This window comes from Buteo buteo, chromosome 16 (assembly GCF_964188355.1).
Source record: "Buteo buteo chromosome 16, bButBut1.hap1.1, whole genome shotgun sequence".
In the NCBI taxonomy this organism is placed as follows: domain Eukaryota; kingdom Metazoa; phylum Chordata; class Aves; order Accipitriformes; family Accipitridae; genus Buteo; species Buteo buteo.
In genome coordinates, this window is record NC_134186.1 from 28,769,306 (window position 1) to 28,791,194 (window position 21,889).

The 21,889-nt window shown below is 41.6% G+C and overlaps 1 protein-coding gene across 1 annotated transcript in view; it reads right to left on the reverse strand.

Annotated features, from left to right (window-relative positions):
• The window catches only part of ABTB2 (ankyrin repeat and BTB domain containing 2), a 135,327-nt gene that overhangs the window by 18,166 nt on the left and 95,272 nt on the right, over nucleotides 1-21,889 (reverse strand). Inside the window, exons 4-5 of the mRNA XM_075048320.1 lie at nucleotides 6,775-6,927; nucleotides 1,202-1,367 (exon numbers count right to left, since the gene is read on the reverse strand). Coding sequence (XP_074904421.1) covers nucleotides 1,202-1,367; nucleotides 6,775-6,927 — 319 coding nt within the window. The remainder of the gene's footprint in view (nucleotides 1-1,201; nucleotides 1,368-6,774; nucleotides 6,928-21,889) is intronic.

Sequence of the window (21,889 nt, forward strand, 5' to 3'; positions counted from 1 at the left end):
CTTATTTAAAAAAATAATACAGGAAGTGAGTGGCAGACCTTCCTAATATAAATCTGCTGCCTTTGTCACTTTAATAAAGTCAGTATCAAGGGCACCTATGATGCAATACCCCACCTCTGTGACCACAAAGCTTCTTGTATTGGATATGTAAATAAGACAACTACACACCTAAATATAAGCTTGTGCAGGAGTTGTTTCTGCTTGTATTTGTGTACACGTTCACATTTCCTTTAAAATTGCAGAGACGTGGAAAGTACCATGGAAGACGTGCCAGTTTCAGAATTTGGTCTGAAATGCTACTACAGTAAAATGCTGTCTATGAGAAAACCTCTCTACTTGAACGTAAATCCTTCCTACTGCTAAACATCCTATTGTTTCTGAGACATGACAGCACATTCTCATTGCTGTGACAGCTATAACGAGTGTTGATTTGGGGGAGGGTTTGGTTTTGTTTGTTTTTTTTTTTTTTTAAATTAAAAGCTAATTCCATGCATTGAATGATGCCCCAGAGAATGGACTCTGCTGTTACTTGACGGGACTGACAGCACAAGCAGAAGCAGCCAAAGACTCCCCAGACTACCAAATCCCTACGGTTCAATGTAGCTGAGCAGGGAACAGGTAAAAACGAAAAAATAGACACATCAGCGCGACGGACTTTCAACAAAGCTAATACTGAGTGATACCAACGCCACTGGGATTCTCGGTCCTGTTTCTTATATGCCAGCCTGTACTGAGAACGTGTAACTAACTCACTTCGCACCTGAAAGCCATCAGACAGTAACACCTTTTGGTCACTCATCACTGACCCAGACTGGATTTGGGCTGTTGAACCAGAAGAGAGTGTCAGTGGCAAAACCCACTTTGTTTTGACATGGTCTTAGCATTAAGACAACATCAGACTTTCCATTCCCAGCCAGCGTATTAACCTGTCTTCCATCAGTGTCCGAGAGACACCATCCAAGGAACAGACCTACATTCCAGCTGATAAAGAAACAATTCACTCTAGGCTTTGACTGGCTTTTGGGGGGGTTATTTTTTTGGTTTTTTTTAAGGGATACATTTTCAGACTAAAACACAAGCTAGAATTAGAAAAGCCCTGGAGAGGCAACTAACACGACCTCGTGTATTGATTTGCCACGTGGAAAGGAACACGCGATTTGTTCATGCAAAGAATTTGTGTGTGTGTGGTTATATGGCATACCTGATCATCCATGGTGTTAACCCCGTCAGGTCCCAGTGCATCGATTGCTTGGTTGATCAGATCTGTCCTTCCACAGTTTAGCATTCGGAAGCCCAGATCCTGCTGGAATTTTTCAGTAGCAGCCTTAGCATCCAGTCTCCGGAAGGAACTAAAGCAGCATTCAGGTCTGTGAAAGACAAAATAATTTCTGAGGGTTTTTTCTTTCTTTTTTAGCCCTGTCTCCTGCAGAAATCAGGCTTACAAATTTTCATGGTTTTACCTATAGTATTCCTTCCCCACTGTGTAATCATTTCTGAAAAATCTGGCTAACTTCACTCATACTGGAGATAGAAGTTTTAGTTCTCAGAGAAACACAGTAAGTTCATGTAAACACTGGAAAAAAAAAAAAAAAATTTAAAAGGTGTCCAAGTAGAGAAACCTCATCGGTGCCCTCCTCCAAGGGAAAGGCAAGAAGAAATCCTTACTCCTTGCCAAGAGTGGCAGCTTCCAGGCAGGCCCTCACTAGAAGGGTAGCTCTGGACCAGGCACCGCTTCTGCTACATCTTACCCAGCAGAACGGGAAAGGGATGCTGGAACATGCCCATACCGTAACGGGCACCGAGCAACTGGGGTTATTGTGGCAGGACTGGTGTCACAGGCTGCAAACCAGCAGCAACAAGGTTTCCTTAGTTCTGCTTCTCACAAAACACCCCACTAAAACCCAGTTGTTTTAAATAATTAGCTGTATATATGTTGGGTATCATATTTGTATTTTCTTACTTGTTATAGGATAGTCCATCAAACATACAGCAAAACGTACTGCAAGGAGGAGAAAGAGGTGGAGAGAAAGTGTTATCTAATAAAATACCAGCGTAGTTCTAGGATGAAACAATTACGCTGTCTGTTTACCAGACTAGTTATAATTTTGAAATAAAAGGCATTTCTGAAAGAAGATAATGATCCTTATTATTTGGGGGGGGGGGGTGTAAAAAAAAATGAAATCAACATTAAATTTAGGTAGTGGAACATTCTCAACTCTTTTGCAATGCCTCAATAAAAGGAAGTATGTTAACATTTCTATGAGGTTCTATTAAATCCTTATCCTTTAGATGACTATCAAATGACCTTTATCTCATTTGGAAGGAGTCCAGGGATTACTGTAAATCCTCTGGTTATCTGCTCAGAGACTTCTGAATTCCAAACCTGAAGTGTATCTCCTTCACTGAAGAAACATTGCCAAATTGGAGGTGTTTCCTATCTCAGCTGGGTATTGATATGGTCAGCCCTTTGATGTTATTTCAGGGTGAATGCCTTCTCTACTAGTTGTCTGGTTTTCAACAGAGGCTCTTGTGCAAACTCTCAGTGAGTGAGATATCAGCCTGCCAAGTTCCTTTGAAAAATCAGATTCTTTCAGCAAGGGTAACCTCTTCTGGAAACTTTGTATGGCCTGCCAGATAAGTAAAACGCTCCTCACTTCACATAGAAGACTCAAGAGGAATCTTACTCAAGTTTTAATTCAGCTGGTCATTTTTTAATGCTTCTGAACTTGCATTGATAGTGGATGACAAATGGTGAGCAGATGGTATGAACAATATGCTGAGTTAACAAAGATCCCTCCACAGCCTGGTGACCGGTCACATTGTACAGGGGAAACCAGCATCTCACCGCAGCTGCTTTCAGAAAGGAACTACATCAGGGTACGATTTGGGGAACAGTCAGCAAGGAAGCAAAACGACACTCTTGGAGTCACTAGCTCTTTGGGGATACATCTGCAAATAAAATGTGTCTCCAAGGCAGATGAGTACATCAGAAGACAGGATCTCTGAAGCACCCAGGTACTAGATTAGGATGCATACAGTACAGAGCTCAAGGAGACAGGAAGGTAAAAGGCTTAATGCTAGACATATATAAATCCTAGGGCTAGGCTAGCAAATTAGTAATCTTGTTCTACTAAGGTAATTGGTACGGTATCATGCAGCTACAAGATTATGTAAAATATGATGCAATGACTTTGTATAGCAATAATGAGAAGAAGAATCCTATGCAAAAAAGTGAAATAAAATGACATCACTTGAAATCCAGTAAACCTCAGAAACTAAAAGCTTTTGAAGGGATGGTACCTGTCTTTGCACATTGTTTGTTTTGCTAACAGGCATGATTCCACCCAGTGCTATTTACAGGCACTGTTGGAGCAAGGGTGGTGGGGGACAATTCACCAAGGAGCCCTGCAGAGCGAACAGCAAAACAAAACAGTCGCACGGAGCTGTCAGAGAGACCCAGCAAAAAGGTGGATGTAGTTCTTGGTGCAGAGCTGCCAGGAGGCCAGTTCAGGCACAAGAATTTGAAGTTATAATTTGTGAGCTTTACTCCTGGGGGACTCGCAGGCTCAGCCCATGCAAAAGTTACTGTACATTTGCTGTTCTGTAGCGGTAGCTTGACAGCACGCTCTTCTATCATAGCTGCAAAGTAGCTTTTTCTGTTAGAGTGCAATAAAAGTTAGAGCATCCTACCAGAGCTGGAGGGAAAGAGCTCGCACATGCACAACCGCTGTGCAGCAGCTGTAACCACAGCAGGTTTTCCACGTGTGAGTTGTTATCTTGTGGAGAAGAGAGGCAAACTCTTGCACGCTTCCTAGAGTAAAGCCTGTGCTCCTGCAGTTGCCCAGAGAGCAGCTCCCATGGACGCTGAGCTGTGCCCAGGGGATAAACCGAAGAACTGAAGGTGGACTGAGAGACATCGAGATGGGGGGACAGAGCCCAGAGAGAAGGGAAAGGGATGGGGCTGAGGTCCTGGTTTGGGAAGGGATAGCTTGGAGGGAGCAGGAGCCTGCTGAGCTCTTTGGGTTTCATAAGCAGTAACTGCTACTATAACTACTGGTAGTGAGTGATGTAAATTTAGCCTGCAGTGAGGAAAAAATATTTTTCAAAAGCAGTGTGTGATAACAACTTAATATTAAAATCCCAGCATTTGTATTTAAGTAGGTGGAAAAGAAACACAGTTCTCTGTAATCTAGCATTTCCCCACTTACATTATCATTTAACCAGTAACAACAGGTGAGTACTGATGATGTTCCTAAATTATCCGGCAAACATAAACTGAGAGCATCCTATTAGAAGGCTTCATCCACTAATACACAACCACTTGTTGTGGAAGAGTATACTGCCCAATCAGTCTGTGTCAGAGAACAGATATTAGACGTCTGCATTTCAGGTTATACTAATTATACTTTGTTCTTCTGCACAACTCTTTCAGGGATTTCAACATACCCTACCTGATGCATCACCACTGCAAGGAGCTATCATTATATGACTTTTAGCCTGTGCATCATGAGGAAAAGCGAGTTGCAATTTGCCTATAGTCGCACAGCAAGCCAGGGATAAAGTTGGCTTCAGTTGCAAGATTTCCTTTTCCCCTAAATGTGCTGTAATGGCGAGATACAAATGACTGCTTTAAAAGATCATATAATGGGCACTGGAAATGAGGCACTGCTCTCTCCTCACGGTGGTTTTCTGTTAGTTTCAATCTTTCATGCAGCAAAAAGATAATGCTCTTTGTCTCATACCACACATCACAGGACATCCTTAAACCTCTGAAAATAAAACTCAGGCAAGACAGTTCAGAACAAAGACCTGGTCAAGCTTAACTTTGATTTTTGTCCTCTACTACAGAGATAACTTGTGTTACTTGAAAGCAGAGGTTGTTTCACCTGCAGGGAATGCACACTCCATACGTCCCTATGGAGGAACAGTTCAGTGAGGTAAAAGGTGTGAAAGCATCTTAGCTTTCTTACAAAATTGCCATTCTTTCTGTAATAACAACAAACTGTATAGGAACCTCTAACATACTCCTTCCCTGGGCCGGTACTGCTAACCCTTAACAATCCAGCAACTGCATTATCCCACATAGTGTGGCTGAGGCCCTTTATACCTGCTTCTCACTTTTATTGATTGTCTACATTATTTTGGACCTCCTGGGTTGCTATCAAGACCTTCATTTCATAGCTGTATCATTATGGCTTCAGTTTGAAGTTACTGAGGTGAACTCCATTTTCACAAAGGCTGTCTCTAAGCGTTTCCTTTTAGCTCACATCAGCAGCAAAATCAAACACCCAAATCCCTGCCCTCTTTTTTTTTGGTTGTTTTTTAAGGTACAGGATCTATAAAGTAAGGGACTACCTGTGCTTTGTGCGTTAATGTGCACAAAAAAACAGTGCAGAGATAGGATGGGATGCCTTTGAAGCAGAACGTTTGAATTCAGTTTTGAAATCAGAAGTCTTTCTAAAGGAGAGACTGAAAGAAAAACCATGAAACTGACTGGAAGTACTTGGGATTAGTTTAGTCTTCTGCGGCACTGTTCATCAAAGAATTTCAAAGGTTTTGGCAAGCATTAGGCACATATGTAAAATTAGTTTAGCCATATTAAGTTGCCTACACTAGCACCTACCATCCACCCATAAGCCAGAGTAGTGTGTGCTTTGACACAGAGCACACGTACGTTGGCAGAGAAAAGGGACAAGAAAAGTGTTCCAGGACTAAACGTACAACTGCTGCTTTGTAGATGCCAAGTCCAAGTTCAGCTGCTCCCTTCCAGTCTGAAGCCAAGGAGTTTAAATAACTGCTGAGGATCACCTGTTTAACTTAGTTTTTAAAAAGACTGGCAGCACTCTCTGTCGGTCAGGTACCACCTCTCAGGAGAACGGCAGGAACCGAGAGCTGAGAATAAGACTAGGAGGCAGCTGCAGCCAACAAAACACTCAGTCATCTAATTGTACCACCATACTCGCCAAGTAATTTAGCTTCGCATTAGGTTTTGTGAGTGATAAGTACTACCCTTCAATTCACAAATGGGGAGACAGAGATGTAGCAAAAAGCAAGAGCCTTTCCGACTGCCAGAAGGAAAAGGTAAAGAGCAACAAAAACAGATCCAGGACTCCTGATTAAAAAGCCTCTTGTTGCTTTTATTGTTCATGAAAAATAATTCTAAGAGTAATGGTGGTGTATTTTTATCTTTTCAGGTGATCATACAATCACTTAGGAGCACGATAAAAGTATTATTTATTGTTATTAATGTGTCCCGCCCACTCATTTAACCCAAAGGTATATGGGGGACAAATTCACTCAAGCAACATGAATTTACCTTATATTAAAGTTCAAGATGTAAACCTGATATCAAAACCAGTGCTAATGACAGCAACTTAAAGGACTACAAACCTGAATAAAATACCTATGATGTGCTAATGAACCAAGCTAATTACAAATCCCTATTCAACATATATGCAAGGGGAAGATTTTAAAAGGTTCTGACACTTTTCATCAAGGCATCTCAAAAAGCAAAAGAATAATCTTGTCATTAAGGCTAAGGCATAAAACCCCAAATACTTGTATTTCAATCCTTCTCTGTCTCACTCTTCCTACGTAACTTTTGGCAAGACAAAGTCTTTCTACCCCAGCTGCAGTGTTTCGCCGAAGTTTCTTTATCTCTTGGAATACTAAAAGGTTAAACATGTATCACCCATATAGTATTTGGAGCCCTGGCTCCCATGAAATACAGTAAGAAGAATTACTTTAGCTGCTTATAAAGCTTAGTCCACATACTTTAGCTGCCGGGGCTCACAGTCCAGTCCAGGTAAGAGCAGTCTGGCTGTCTGCCTGATATCATCACTGTCCACAGTTAAACTGCGCCGGTGCTCAGCGTAGGTGATAGCCACTCTCATCCACTCCATCAGCGGCGGCAGAAGCATGAAGGGTCTGTGCAAACAAGGAAAAAAAATACATCACAGTTAATATTGGCCTGCTATCTTTTACTGCGATGCAAAAGCACTCTTCATTGCTTCCTGGGCATGCTTGTGGGAGGCCGGCACAGATAAAACCCACCTGCAGAGGCAAACTCTGTCCCTGTGCTCAGCAAGACTAGCAGGTCACAGCAGGTGGAAGGAACTGGAACTGCTCAGCCTTGGTTATCTGAACTGCTTCTTACCCAAAACGGGGTCATGCCGGGACATGCTGGTGTTGTGAAATACGTTTTACCCTGTGGGAAATAGGGCCAGACTGAATATAAGGGACCTATTTCTACTAGTAGCTATAGGTCAGGCACCCCTAGCTCAAGGGGCCAACACTTTGTTTTGGACCAGAAGGGCTCTCGTCTCATCGGTGCAGCTTATACAATAATTGTGTCTGTTGTTCTAAATAATCCATATGTACAGGCTGCTCCACCGCCCACTTAGTAACACTGACAATATTCTTGATTGTTTGAAACTTCAGTTAAACCAGGCTAATTCAGCACTACCTCCATTGATCCTTACGTTACATTATCAGTATCCAATAGCTTTTCACATCCTACATTTCTTACATGCAGAGCTCAGGCATCCATTTTTGCACAACTGACCCTCTGGACCACAGCAGAACTGTTGCAGCTATGTTTTAATGTGAACTGTTTTGCTAGGAAGGAATGAGTAGAATCAAAAAGGTAACAACTAACGTAGAGACATCTCTGTGCGAGAATAAATGTACAACATTACTTAAACTGTAAGCAATTTGTGGAAAAGCAATCTATCTGTTCCTAATTTGTACAGCATCCAACACAGTGAGGTTTTACTTGATACAAAGGGTTGCAAGGCAATGAAGGAATATAAATAAGGTAATAACAAGAGCAATAACAGCCACGGACTAGCTTATGAAGAGGTCCCCTTTACTCCTGCTATAAGAATGAACACAGTACTGAGATTACACAATAATATATGGGTACCGTAATACTCTCATACACCACATATCTCATCCATCCTCTCAAGATCGAGCCAGACTGATCTGTTATTTGCTTGGGTTTTCCCCAAGGATACCTGCCACCCTGGTGGAAGGCTCAGACGTGCCAGCTGTAATTGAAAACATCTTTCCCGTTTCCAGTAACGAATTTATTAACGCTGAAAAAAAAAGCCCTTTTCATTTAAGCGTTCAAAGGAAAATAACCGAGGGGAGAAGGTACCAATTCCTTTACAAAGTTCAGAGAAAAAAAGATACATATCAGAAAATATTAAATGATTTTGGCATTAATGAAAGGAGCTGAACCCATGAAAGGCATTTTCAAAGCTGTGCATGTATATGTGTGCGCACATATGCAAGCACAGTAAGAGTAAGCAGCACCAATCCCGTTAGAAACCATTTATCAATAATGGGATTTGCAAGCAGAACTCCCTTTGTGTGACTTTGAACATCCTTCAGGGTGGAATAACTCCACTCTGTAAAATATGTGCCATCTGTTTCCATTTTGCCGGTTGCAAAGTGCACTCTAAAACACTGCCATTATTTCTTTACAAACGTGCGCAATTTTTCCCTCTGCTCCTTCTCTTCTTCCGAGTAACAAAGCAGCATCTACAAAATCAGAGGTCCTTTTAAGCATCTGATCAATCCTGGGTTGCCAACACAAGGGTGTTTTTAACGGGACACCTACTTACTGCTTTTACCAGTTTACTTCTATGCCAAACAGTCAAAACATCAGGGCTGCTACATTCACTACTTTGAAAATTACCCAGTAGCTCATCAGTTGAAAGACTTTCTGGAAGCCCAGCTTGAATTCCCCAACCTGTTTAGGTTTTCTAACTTGTCCCAGACACATGGGATGGGATGAATCCCTCCAGCGCAGCTTTAGAGTTGACTGACTTCCCTAAGGGAAGAGCAGCAATTCACCACAACAGGCATTTGGGAGAGGCATTTACACCTTTTAAAATTCAGACACTTAAGGGAGGAGCCTAAGTGAACTCTCTAGACTTTCTAGGTACTCAGCAGAGCCTCTAGTATAGAGTTCAAAGCTCCCGAGGTGTGGTGAGGCCAGAGAGGTAGGCTACAAGCACCAGAATTAAATACGCAAAGCTAGATGGGGCGAACACGTCAGGAGCGATGGAAAAACTAATCTTGCAATGGAAAAAGGAATCTTAAAAGCAATTATATCTACCACCTTTTGTGGTAGATAAGCTATTCAGGCCACATTACAGCTTCCCTAACACTTTCATGGTGGGAACACTGCTAGAAAGAGAACCATGTTGATCCAGCACAGTCCTGATGATCTTCTCAGGTAAGGAGCCAAACCTTGGTAACTGTTACACACTGCACTAGGCAGCAAGAGACTGTGGTCAGCCAACAGAAAATACCATTGAGTCTGCACCAGAACTAACACCTATCATGAAGAAATTTCCATTCTGTAAAAAAATTCACATGTGCCAGGGTTATAAATGGCTTCCATGCACAAGCAGACCTTGAACGTGGAAAACCTGGTTTCGGATGAATAGAAAGGAGAAAGATTTTTTTGTTGTTTGTTTATTTTTTTTAGTCTCAACAGATTTTTCCAAAGGCTTTAAAACTCACAGCTCAACAGACTGCCTAGTTACCCTGTGCCCGAAGGAGAGCAGACTTTGGATTGCAAAAAGAAATGTCAGGAAGGATGTTTTCCTCGTACTGCTATCCTAATTTGTCTCAACCCCACTACTCATACTGCTGTGCAAGTTGGATAAATCATTATTCTATCAGGAGTGACTACAATGACTTTAATTTCTATTTCGCTCTAGAAGCTTTACTTCTCTTGAAAATTTCTAGCTTGAGGACGGGCTCTCTACCCTCCCTCCGACACACACACTCTTCTTTTATCCAGCTATTTCCTCTCTTCATACTGTCCGCGTGGGCATGCTCGTGGGAACAGCTCTGTGTTTTTTTGCTCACTGACACTACATCAGATAAGCTGTATTATCGCATGATCTGAGCAGAAAGAAAGAGATGCAGTTCAACTGAATGAAACTCCAACATTGGCACTGCATCACACTAAAAATAAATGCAATTACTCTTTTTCTAGAAAATAAACACAATTATCATCCCTGTGGCCCTTAACCTGGGCATCTCTCTGCCTCTAGGGAAACACTGATCATTTCACAGTCTGAAAAACACTGGAGGAGGGGAAGGGGAGAAACCTTCATGGAAAATTAACTGGGAGATGCTGCAAGCTAAAGAATTGATTTCTGTCTGTGCCATGTTCTGTACTGTGCATTTTCCTCTGGACTTTCTGACATTTAGAAGCATTTGGCAGCTCATTAAATTCTGCACATGAAGTGATCCAGCCCTGGGAATCTGTCACACTCGCAGCAGTAGTTCACTAGGGACACATACTCTCTGTTTTCTGTGAAGAAGAATGCCACCATGGCTTTGTTGAGTTTCTTGCCATGAAGTTGTCTTTGAGCAATGCCAAACGTAAAATGGGAAAGCACACAGCAGGGGAAAGTAAAATGGACACCGCTCATCTATTACACACCTTGTAAAGAACTGCAGCGATGTCTGATACAGTCATGTGCTGTCAATATTTTATCCGTAGGTTTTCTGAAATTTTCTCCATTTAGAATTGGACAGTCGCTTCCTTCCCAAGGGGATTGAGGTTGGAGCTGGGTGAGACATGCTCTGAGAAAGAATGGACTCTATTGTGGGCTTTTTCCCCTCATTTGAACTGAAACACGTTGTTTTATTTAGACATAACCGAGAAGTCTGATGGCAGCGGCACTTGGCAGAGAATTTATAGCAAGTTGTAAGTTTTTCCTGGAAAACGTACTATGCTCATCTGATTAGAATGACCTAGGACATGACTGGCATGCGGAGATCATGTGCTGCAGTCCTGGAGGAGATGCTGTGGGATCACAGACTTTCAGTGTTAACTCAGGCATCACAAAGAAACTGGCCCTGGGGCCAAGAGATTTTTGGCAGAGGGAAGTTAATTGTATGCAAAAGAGGAAAGACCTCCACAGGAGTTAGAAAACCATGTCATCCTTCCTCTGCTTTGAATGCTAGGACAACACACTCGGAGCTTGACTTTCAGAGGTGAGGAATACCTGCTGTCTCAGAGGAAAACAGTAGGTCTTCCCAGAAGAAACAGCCATGCTATCCATGCCCAGGAGGTGCCCAGGAGGTCCCCAGGAGGGTCCAGCGACAAGATCACTGGAGAAAAGAGGAGGAAGGCAAGGAGACATTTTGCCTGCAGCCACCTCTCTTCTTCTCTATTTTTCATCACCTCCTGTTTTGCTCCAGCAAAACAAAGAGGGAGCCAACAGTGACAGCAACATCAAGAAAGAAACACCGTGTTCTCCTAAACAAGAATCTCCTTCTTCTAAAGCAGGAAAGAAAACACTGTCCCAACGGCAGCAGGTGAGAACAGCAAAATTTGTCTCCCTCTTGGCAGTCTGAGCTGGTCCTGAGACACACACGCAACAGACAGTCTCTCACCCAGCCCGTCCCATAGTCTTCTAAACGGTTTGACTGGACAGCTTTCTCTCCCCTTCATCTGTAACAACTGCTCTATAAGCCCCTGCTAACATTTTAAACACACACAAACTTTAGCATCACAAAGCACATGTAAATATCAGAATACTTCTGGTCCAAGTGGGGTACGCCACAATAACTCCCCTGTATTTGGTTTACTGAAAATATACAGAGGCTACATGCAGAGAATCCCAGATCTTTAGAGATCATTGTGATTTTTTTGCAAGCGACTGAAAAAAGAGGAAGGGCTTTCAGTGCAGTGCAGTGAGCTAATATTTGAGTTTAATGCTGGAACAAAACTCTATGGTTCAGTCCCATTTTACCCTAAAATGACAGAGCTCAAAGTCACTAACACAAAGTGAGTTAAGAACAGCTATAAAAAGCTATAGCTCAGTCTCACCTGTTCTCTTTTGTATTTTTTTAAAATGAATAAGCTTAAAAGTCATATTGCACATGTGCACACAGAGAAGGGAGTAATGTGACTAGCAGGGATACTGAGAGTGACTGCCAGATTGCCCAGTAAGCCAAGCAGGCTTTTTCATAGCTTTTCAAGGCTCCTAGTTAGGGGTCCTGGGAGAGCCCCATACAATGAGCAGAACTATTTAAGGGAAAAACAGGCAGGAGTAAGACTAATCTGCAACAAAATGGTGAATCATGTAGGAGGGTAGCTAGAAGAGGCGTTGTTTGAACTTTACACCAAGATGGAAAAACCCCAAGGATGGTAACAGAGTCAAAAAGAGAACAGAGTGAAGTCTCATTAATTGGAGAAGGGAAGAGACTCTGAGGCAAGACAGAGTATCCAAAACCTAAACCATGTCATGTTGATGTGGAAAACAGTGGCATATTTACAGTTTGGATTCTCGAACACTAAACCCCTCTTCAAGCTGCAGGAAAAAAAATACAAAACTCTGAGTATGTAATTATACGTGAATAAAATAACAACAGAAATGATGATTTAGAAAAAAACACAAAATCTTTGCTCCGAAACACAACCAGCTTAAGTCAGGATCCACTCCTTTCAGATTCAAAATATTTTACTGAATTTGCAAAACTCCCCCACATTTACAGAGAAAAGATAGGAATTACAATGCTGAATCTGATTCAAGGATCATCTCAACAAATGCCACGTCTTTCAAAGCAGACGGTCCCAGATCTTCACAGAAAAGGAAGATGAAATTTAATCACAGCCAACTGGCCCAAAAAGAAAGTTTTCTTCTGAATTCCCTTGAAACAATAACTGGCTCACATCTTAGAAGATAAGACGTCTCAAATTTTAGTGGATCATTATCAAGTTACTAAGGTCTTGGCTTGGATATGCCACAACACTAACTTCCACAGTTTAGCGAGTTATCCTTCAGTCAGACACTAATGGAATGAAAAACATCTGGATAATATTATATTTATTGGGATCCTTTCTCCACTGAATCTGCCTTCACGGTTTCCTCTGCTTATAGAATATAAAATGGTACAAGAATAGGTTAAATCTAGAACTGGCAGCTCTGATCTTTCTTCCCAATCCTAGTAACCACAGACAGAAATACCCCCTTTTCCACCCTTGTCTGCAAACCGCACTTAGAAATAAGGTGCAGCATCAGAGAAATAAGGTGCAGCATCAGACAGGTTTTACTTCATGTTAACTGCAAATCAAAGTAAAAACTAAATTGAAACTCACTAAAAAAAAACCATGAAGTAATCATTAGGAACTCACTATGAATCTTAAAAAAGACCATCAAGTCTGTTGTTTATTTATTATAATCACATTTCACAAACTTTGTTTTAACAACAGGGAAAAGATTCCATTTTCAGGCTGAAAACAAGTACTTGTGCTGCTTTGGAATGTGCCATGTGTCTTGTTATAAAAACATATTTGTAACATCTGTATGCTGTGGCAGAAGGAACTCTTGGTTTCTAGACAGAGAGAAAATAATTAAAACCATCTGAAATTGTATATAGCTGATGATAAGAGTCAGATAGATATACACGATAGTTTTAACTACAACAATATGGTCATAGTTATGCGGTCAGGGATGTGACTGACTTCCATCTGCCTCCCCCAGACACACACAGAGCATTTGATCCCCGACGGGCACGGCGAGTAGCCACCTCAACAGAGGAAACGCGGAGGAAGGGAAACCACCGATCGTGCTCCTCTTGCTCCTCCCGACTCCTCGACATCCTAAAATTCTCCATAAGCTGAAAACTACTGCAGACAATCTGGGAGATGAACTATTCTTGCACGACTCTGGACCTAACTGCAGTCTTGACCTCAGTTAATACTCAGCTGTACGTTTAAATCACTTGCAAGAAGATCAGATGCAACTCTTAGGACTGACTTGCTGAATCTCATATCAGACACAGAAAACAGCACTTGCCAGTCACCTCTGCGTGTCAGCTGGTACCACCAGGCTTGCAGAGCTCAATTCTACAGATCTCCTCCATAGGACCTGGGTCTTAAACCCCATCTCTGACCAGCCAAGAGCATCCTCGTGTTGTCGCTGAGACACAGCCTCTTCCCACCACAGGACGGGGGCTCTGCCCAGGTCATTTGCACCGAATCTGTTAAGCCTTTCCCAACTCTTACAAAAAAGGTGACTACCCTGGCTTGCAAGCTTTCCATTTTCCAAGCCCAAAAGGCTTTCCGGACACGATCTAGCTGTGGCCCAGCCCCTTTGCAGCAGTTGCTTTAAAGGAAACAGTGCTTGTGCCTGTTGGGCAGGTGGGGTGGGAATACACCTCGCTCCTGCCCCTTGGGCGTGCCCTGACCCACAGAAAGGATGCTTCGCATCTGCACGCCCTTCAGAAATTGCTGTCTGTTGTTTGTGCTTTCACAATTTAAGTTTCTAAAAGCCCAAACGTGCTTGCGCTGGGTTACACAGCAGGTCACAAACTTCCTCAAACTTCAAAATCAACTCACATGGAAAAATCTTTAAAAGTCCCTTCGTGTCCTTGTTTTAAATACTACTACTTTTTTTTTTTTTTTTTTTCTTTGCGGGAGGACCAGAAACGGCTGGCACATCCTGGTCTCCCCTGAACCAGTCTGACATTTGGAGACCTGATACCTATGACCGACCCCAAGGAGACTGACCGAGGGAACCTTGCCATGTGCAACAATTCCTCCTGCAAAGCTAAATGCTGGTACATTTTGGAGCAGGACATGAATACAAACTACATGCATTAAAGAAATGAGCCTGTAACAGCATGCTATGTGATAGGCAGCGATAAACACGGGCAGAGCGCCAGAATGGGTTGTCTGCTATTCTTGGATTAGCCTTGATCCTGTGGGCAGAAAAACCAAGAGGTAACTCCTATGGTTCATTCCAGCAGCTATGCTGGCAAAGTGAAAAAAAAAAACAAAAAAACATTGCTCTCTGCAAGCAGATTTATCTGGGGTCAGTGCGGTTCTTCACTACCCAGCGCTGAGACTCCTCCCTCGTCATTTTTTTGCCCATTATATTTAATTCCCAAAAGCAGTAGTAGGATTGAGATAACAGGCCTCTTAGTTATGACTTCAATCTGATTTGCCAACATGCGTATGTTAAAAACATATGCTGATTCTCAAGCCAAAACCAATCTGCCAGATTGAATCATAGAACTAATTTTCAGGGCCCGGTTGTAAAATCCTGAAGGCAGAGCATTGCCATGCGTATGAAAATTGCCTGAAGCTCCGGAGTTACAACTGTGTGAACAAAGAGCCAGAAAGATAAATATTTTTGTGTAGTTCTGGAATACTGAAAACTGTTTAATTAATTATAACTGCAAAGTTTGTTCAGCTAAACAAAGACATTCCTCACCAAAGCAAAGGTTTTTCCACAATAAATAGGGAAACATTTCCCATTTACCTTATGGCACAAGCCAAAACTTAGTATTTCAAAAGAGAAATTTTCAAACACAAAATAATGATATCTAGAGGCTAAACATTTCAAGGCTAAAAGATGATTCTTTCATTTTCAGGACTAAGAAGTTGATGAAACTTCTATTTTTCTACTTGCTTGACTGGTGTTACACTTCTGTGGCACGTCACGCTACTGTGAGCATGGCCTTCTTGTAACGTCAATCTCACCTAATGCTGACGTCAGTGTTTTCTTAATTAAAATCTTAATGAAAAAGTAATCTTTTGGCTTTTCACATTCCTGGAATCTGAGAAATTCCAGAAACTAATTTAGCATGAAGGCACGAGGAACACACCAATACATGCGGATGAAAAGAACTGATTTTGGAGCTCTCTTAGGTACAAGAATGCAATGCGTGCACTAAAATCAGGTACCCACTCCACCCAATAGTGTAATTACACAATCCAGGTTCTGGCTGCTGTATTACAATCACAGGTGGTCTCACAAAACAGCCAAAATTTAAGAGTCCATTTTCTTGAATAAAAGGCAATCAAGCCCACGGGGTGTAGCATTTGTGAATGAATAGGCAGTAGTCTTCTCTCTAAGTCAGTGCCAGGTAAGACACATAAGATCTGTCATCCATGAAAGATTATAAGGAGGAGTAATATCACTGCTGGATGAAATAGATGCCAGTGTGGCATTTTTTAAATTATTATTTTGCAAGAGAACATCACTTTGTCCTAATGGCAAGCTGCTCAATGAACATATTTCACCTATACCTTCAAGGAGGTATGTTTTGTTCCTTAGTTCTTGTCTTAAAATATTGAAGAGTTGCTGTGCAGAAATGAAGAGAGAGTTCTGTTGCATGCAAAGATGTTTGGTACCAGAGGTGAATGAATGTGTTTGGTTTTTACTGGAAAGCATAATGAGTTATATGTTTGCATTTTGCCTTAGATAATTAAATAAATAGTGCCATGTAAATGTATAGATATGAGAAATATAAGCAACAGAAGTGTCCTGAATTTAAGGAAAACAACCATTGTGATGAAATCAGTCCTTCTGTGCCAGACTTGAAATCCCCTTACTCCTCCATTTGTGTTTAATACTGTGAAATCTCCCAATTTCAAACTCTTTTTATGCTTCTGTCACTGTGTTTTTTATGGTCATATCAATGGATATCAATGAACCTAAGTAGCACTACAAATGGCAGACATAACTGCTTAACAATGGGATTGTGATAGGTGGACTTCATTGGTCAAGCTCAAATTCTTTCAGTTTCCAAAGATCCTAAATTTAGAGTATGCATGCATTAAATTTCAACATTTGGAGCTGTAGCGCATCTCAGCAGATGCCACAAATTCCAGCTATTAAGTCTGCTTTCAACACGGTTAATTAGATCTGCTGCTGAACAGTCTCTTGCTTTGACTGTTACAGTGTATGAACTTTCAGTAAATTTCAAATAATAATGTTATGGTTCAATACCTCAATACATACCTGCAGGAGATTTTTCGGCAGATAACAGTTTGGTCTAACCAAGAACGACGCAGGCAGGACACATGTAACATTAAGCTAAGAAGATTTTGCCACCTTGGCTATTCATAGCCTCATGACATCGCTACAGAACTATAAAAACTGTGTTGCTTTCTCTTAGGAAAAGGTCTATAGATCTAAGGCCAGAGTTGTAGAGTTCCTATTATAACGAATTTATGTGCTGCAGACAATAGCCATAGCTGACAAAACATCATGAACTTTGGCAAGTCTGGTCTCAAAGTCTTTCGAACACTGTCAGCTCATAAAGCTAACTCACTTCAGTGCTCTCCCATTTCTCCAGAAGGACAACATTACCCACAATATGCACTGCAGAATCTAGCAGGCAACTTCAACCATTCCTCAAAACACATGTAGTTCAACACCAGAAGTAGGGGGAATCTTCACAAATGACAATCTTGCAAACGAGAGCCGTAAAGGCACTTACGTTCAAATCCTGACACCATCGTGCACACAGTTGCCAAGACCACTAGCACAAATAGGAGGCCAGCAGCACGCACAGCGGCATAACCGATACTTTCCTACAAAGCAACTTATAAAACTTTGGTAATATGACATCTCATGTACTCTGAACTACAGAGTTGCAGATTTTATGCCAAGTTTGCAAATAACTGAGTAAGACACTACCAATGTTTGTTTGTACCCATGACATCTGCAGTACAGGCTAGGAGGCAGATCAAAAAACCCAACTGTCATACAACTCTCCATATCAAGGTTTTCTTTTACTCCATCTCTCTCTCTCCCTAAAAAGGCACACTTAAATAGTCTTAGATTAGATAAACAATCTAATGGGGGGTAAGAGGGTGCAGTTTTCTTGTACACAGCTAAAACCTGTTCTTGCAACAGGTCCAACCTGCTTCATTTTGACCACCGCAGAGGGTGCAGCACTGTGGTTACTACAGGAACACGGAGGAATTTCAGGCTCCAGCTACCCACTCAGCTAATGACTACCATGACAAAATAATAATTTTTGTTTCTAATACCAAATAACAAGGATATTTTTTCTTTTCAGCCCCGTTAAAATCCTGCTGCCAGAAAGCAGATCTAAAACCACAGAAGCGTCAATGAACGATATGTTAAAAATTACGAAGTTAAACATGCATCAATTCTAATGCCAAGTGCAATGTGTAGAATTATTCTTTTTCAGCTTGTTGAGAAAAATATTATCATTCAAAGTCTTCATCTGCTCTACACTTCATTACCTGTTGCTTGAATAAACCTTTCTATCAACACTCAGTGCCGTGCCATCCAAACATGAAGAGTAATCAATAAAATGTATACAAAACATGGGAAGCAGGTATCCTTCTTCCCAGAGTTTTTACCTCAAAGAAAACTGAAGAAACAAAATTATTTGAGAAATCAACTAGTTTTCATTTGCCTTTCTTTACAACGGGTACCTCTGAGCCCTGACTATGTGAATAAAGCTGTTCATAGCCAAAACTTGAACACATCACTATACTGGGGCAAATACCCTTCCTACAGGTACAGTCAGATTAAGTTAGTTTGGCCTCTTACCCTTAAGCATATTGGGTGTCTCAACACAGAGTTTAGCAGACTAAAAGACGTTCTAAAGTGAGTTAATTAAACTATTGTAACTTCTTGTATAAGGAAGAATGGGATGCCCAGGTGGAAAGTCACTTAAGGAACTTCTGTTTCTGTGATCTAATGCAACTCTTTAGGGAGATCCTTCCTGAAGGATTTGGCAGCCACAACAGGGAACTGAGCACTGACTACCTGGCACCGTGCAGCGCTGCACAGAGGTAACTCTTAATCACACAGTCTGGATGCTGGAAGCAATATAATTACAACAAGATACATTCTGAGCAGGTTATATTAGTCCTGTTACAATTTCATGCTAATGTGCTCGCTCTCTCAACTAGCTTAACTATCTTCTAGTACTGCATCATGGACAACTCATCCTTTCCTACTGAAAAATCCTAGCACTTCTAAAGGTCTCAGAAGGACCCCATGTTTCTCTGGAAGGATCTTTTGCATTTCTGAATGAAGCCGAAGAGGTGAGGAATAGCTAAGTGAATTCCTTACTGTAGCAGAGGGTTTTCCAGCAAGCCTAGCAATAAAAACTTACAGCTTCTGTCTCCCCCCCTCTATTCTCTAGCCATTATGATATACTTTCTCACCCATGGAAGAAAGAACTCCAGGTACAAACTCTTCAGTGGAACTCAAGTTCCCCGTAACTGAAACTACCCCTTTCAGCAGCATCGCTCCAGATTTAGACTGATAAGCAGTACGAGCAAAACACAGCTCCGTCTCTTTCCTCTCTAAGCAAACACGTTAGACCAGCGTGCATTGTATCAACACAAGGTTGTTTAGCCCCAGAAAAATCCACGAAGCTGAATCAGCTCAGACATGTAACTCATTTGAATAGGATTTGTCTTGCAGAGCAGACATGCTTTTTAAAACAGTCAGTTCAGCATTTACTGTAAAAACATGTGATGAAAACAGCACAGTTTCGCTCTGTAAGCGACCACCAGGTCGTGGCAGTACATGCACTCGTAGGTATAGGACGAGTAAGTGCAAACTGCCAGGGTCTCCTTTAAAAAGGAAACAAAGCAGAGACATACCAATCTAGGATTACCCCAGGGAAAGCTTAGTTTCTAATCTCCACGAGGTCAAAGAGAAAGAATGATTGTTGCTATTATCATAAATTATACCCAGAAACATTTACTCTTCAGAAGAGCTTAGCTCTCTGTTACAAAGATGTCAGGAACAATAAGAGCAAAACCCCCAACAACCTGCCAGCCCCGGCTGCTGCACAGCAAAAGCTCAGAATTGCGTCTTTATTTAGCGTGGCCTTTGTTAAAAGCACCAGCTAACTCCTTTGTCAGGGAACAGGCAAGTTCTGCAAGTGAAGGTCTGTAGTGTAGTCCAATAGGAAATAACATTAGCTTCAGCTGGAAACAGCAATTACTGAAAAAGAAGAAACTTGTTGGCTTGTGACCATCATTGTTCTTTGCAATATGTTCAGAACCTTTCATCCACAGAGCTACTGCTTTTTACTTATATTAGTTACAAGAGCACTACACTGCTATCACAACACCATCTTTAAGGATCTATGCCTAGGAAAAAATGGAGACAGGCTGATATTAAATGACAGCAAACCAGCCAGAGTCAAGTAGAGAAATTTAGACTTTCAGTCAGTCCTCTCCTATTTCAATGGGCAGTCACTGTCCGAAAGGTGGAAGAAAAAGCCAGGAGACCTTGTCTTATTCATTTCCATATTTCTATAATGCCTTTTTAATAACACACGCTGTAACAGTTTTGTTTTAAGTTGCCCTGGATTATTTTTCCTTCACTTCTGGTGCTAGCTTGCTGCTTAGTCTTCTCATCATGAAACAGCAAACAATAAACAATACACAACACAGGGTGCCTACAGGCACTGAAGATTTCTGTTTGTACCAGCCCAGAGAATCCAGGCAGCTAAGTTGCCAGACTCTCATTTTCTTGCACCTTCTTTTTTATCTGAACAGATGGAAACTGAAGAGCAGAAGCCAAGAACTTAACACGGACATCTTTACAGTAGTTACAGTAATTACTGTAGCTGTAGTAATTGCAGGGCGGTAGCACACACACACGCACAATGGCTGTCATCTCTTCATTGCTAAACAAGACAGCCAAAGATCATCTATGGAGTTTTCAAACATTTTTACAAATAGAGGGCATTTGCCAGAAATGGTTTAGGTCAAAGACAGTCTTTCTGGGGATTTCCAGCAAGCACTGAGGTCTACTGTAAAATGCCTATGAAAGCAGAAAATAGTGTTTTTCAAATGAATGTTTTGTAAGTGACAGGACAAAGACTGTCAAATGCCTTATTACTTCCCTAGCTAGGTGGTAAGGATCAACTACTACCCGCTGTTTACCCGAATAGCCAGTTCTAGGAAACAATATATTGATACCTATCCATGATTGGGAAGTTACCAGGCTGACGCACATAAAACAACTTTAAGGGACAAACACTATAATTAGAACCACAGAAGCACAGAACAGCTGAGGTTGAAAGGCACTCCTAGGGACTGCTTAGACCAAACCCCCTTGCTCAAAACCAGGGTCAGCTAGAGCAGGTTGCCCAGGACCATGGGAAATCGGTAATCTTTCAGGTGAGCTGTCCCCCCTGTATCTGTGACCCCTCAGACTTCTCAGACCATCCTTAACTATTGTCCATGAAAGCAGTGCATAAGCAGCAGCAAGGCTTCAAGACAGCTAAGAGCCTGACTTTTTGGCACATGGCTTCACATATGGCCATTAATTCGCATCAGATTTTTGTTTCGGTGTGTATGCTCTTCTTCACCTGTAATGCTTTCCCTGTATGCCAAGGCTGGCATAGGAGAGCAGTCTCTTTACACTCCGTGCAGTCTGCTCTGGGCTATTCGATTTCGTATACAGTGAAGCTCTTCTCCTTGCAATTTTGCAGAGAATTTAAATAATCTGTGTTTGTACCACACCCCTGCTCCAATAGAGAAAGATCAGAAGATACAGGCTACTTTGGAAACACTCCAATAACACTACAAATTGCTTACAGCCGGTAATATGGAAGAAAGGCTAGTCTGTCCCAGGTGTGAGATACACAGAGGTAAAAAAAATTGAGGAGTGTTTGTTTATACAAACAACATAAAAGACAGAGGCGGGGAAAAAAACCCTCTAATTCAGAGTAGACGGCATTGCCAGTTTCAGCAGTTACACTTGGATGAATTCGATCCTCAGGGTTTGCAGTTAATTCCCTGCCAAGGTCATCCCTCACATTCCGATTTTGCAATCTTTGAACTATAAAGAAATGAACAATTAAAAAAATTACAACTTAAAAATACGTCAATAGATGATGCCAGGCAAAGGCAGGAATATTACCAGGACCCCAAACATAACTACTGTCTGTCACCTATTGACTTGAACCTGACTTGGTTTTAATTCACTTCACATATCCAATGCTATGGTTCTCAGAGCATGCATGGACACACTCACAGAGTAACAAACATAAACATTTCATCCTGGATCTCTCTCCAGTCTTTCAGTTAGGATACCAGGAGCACATATGT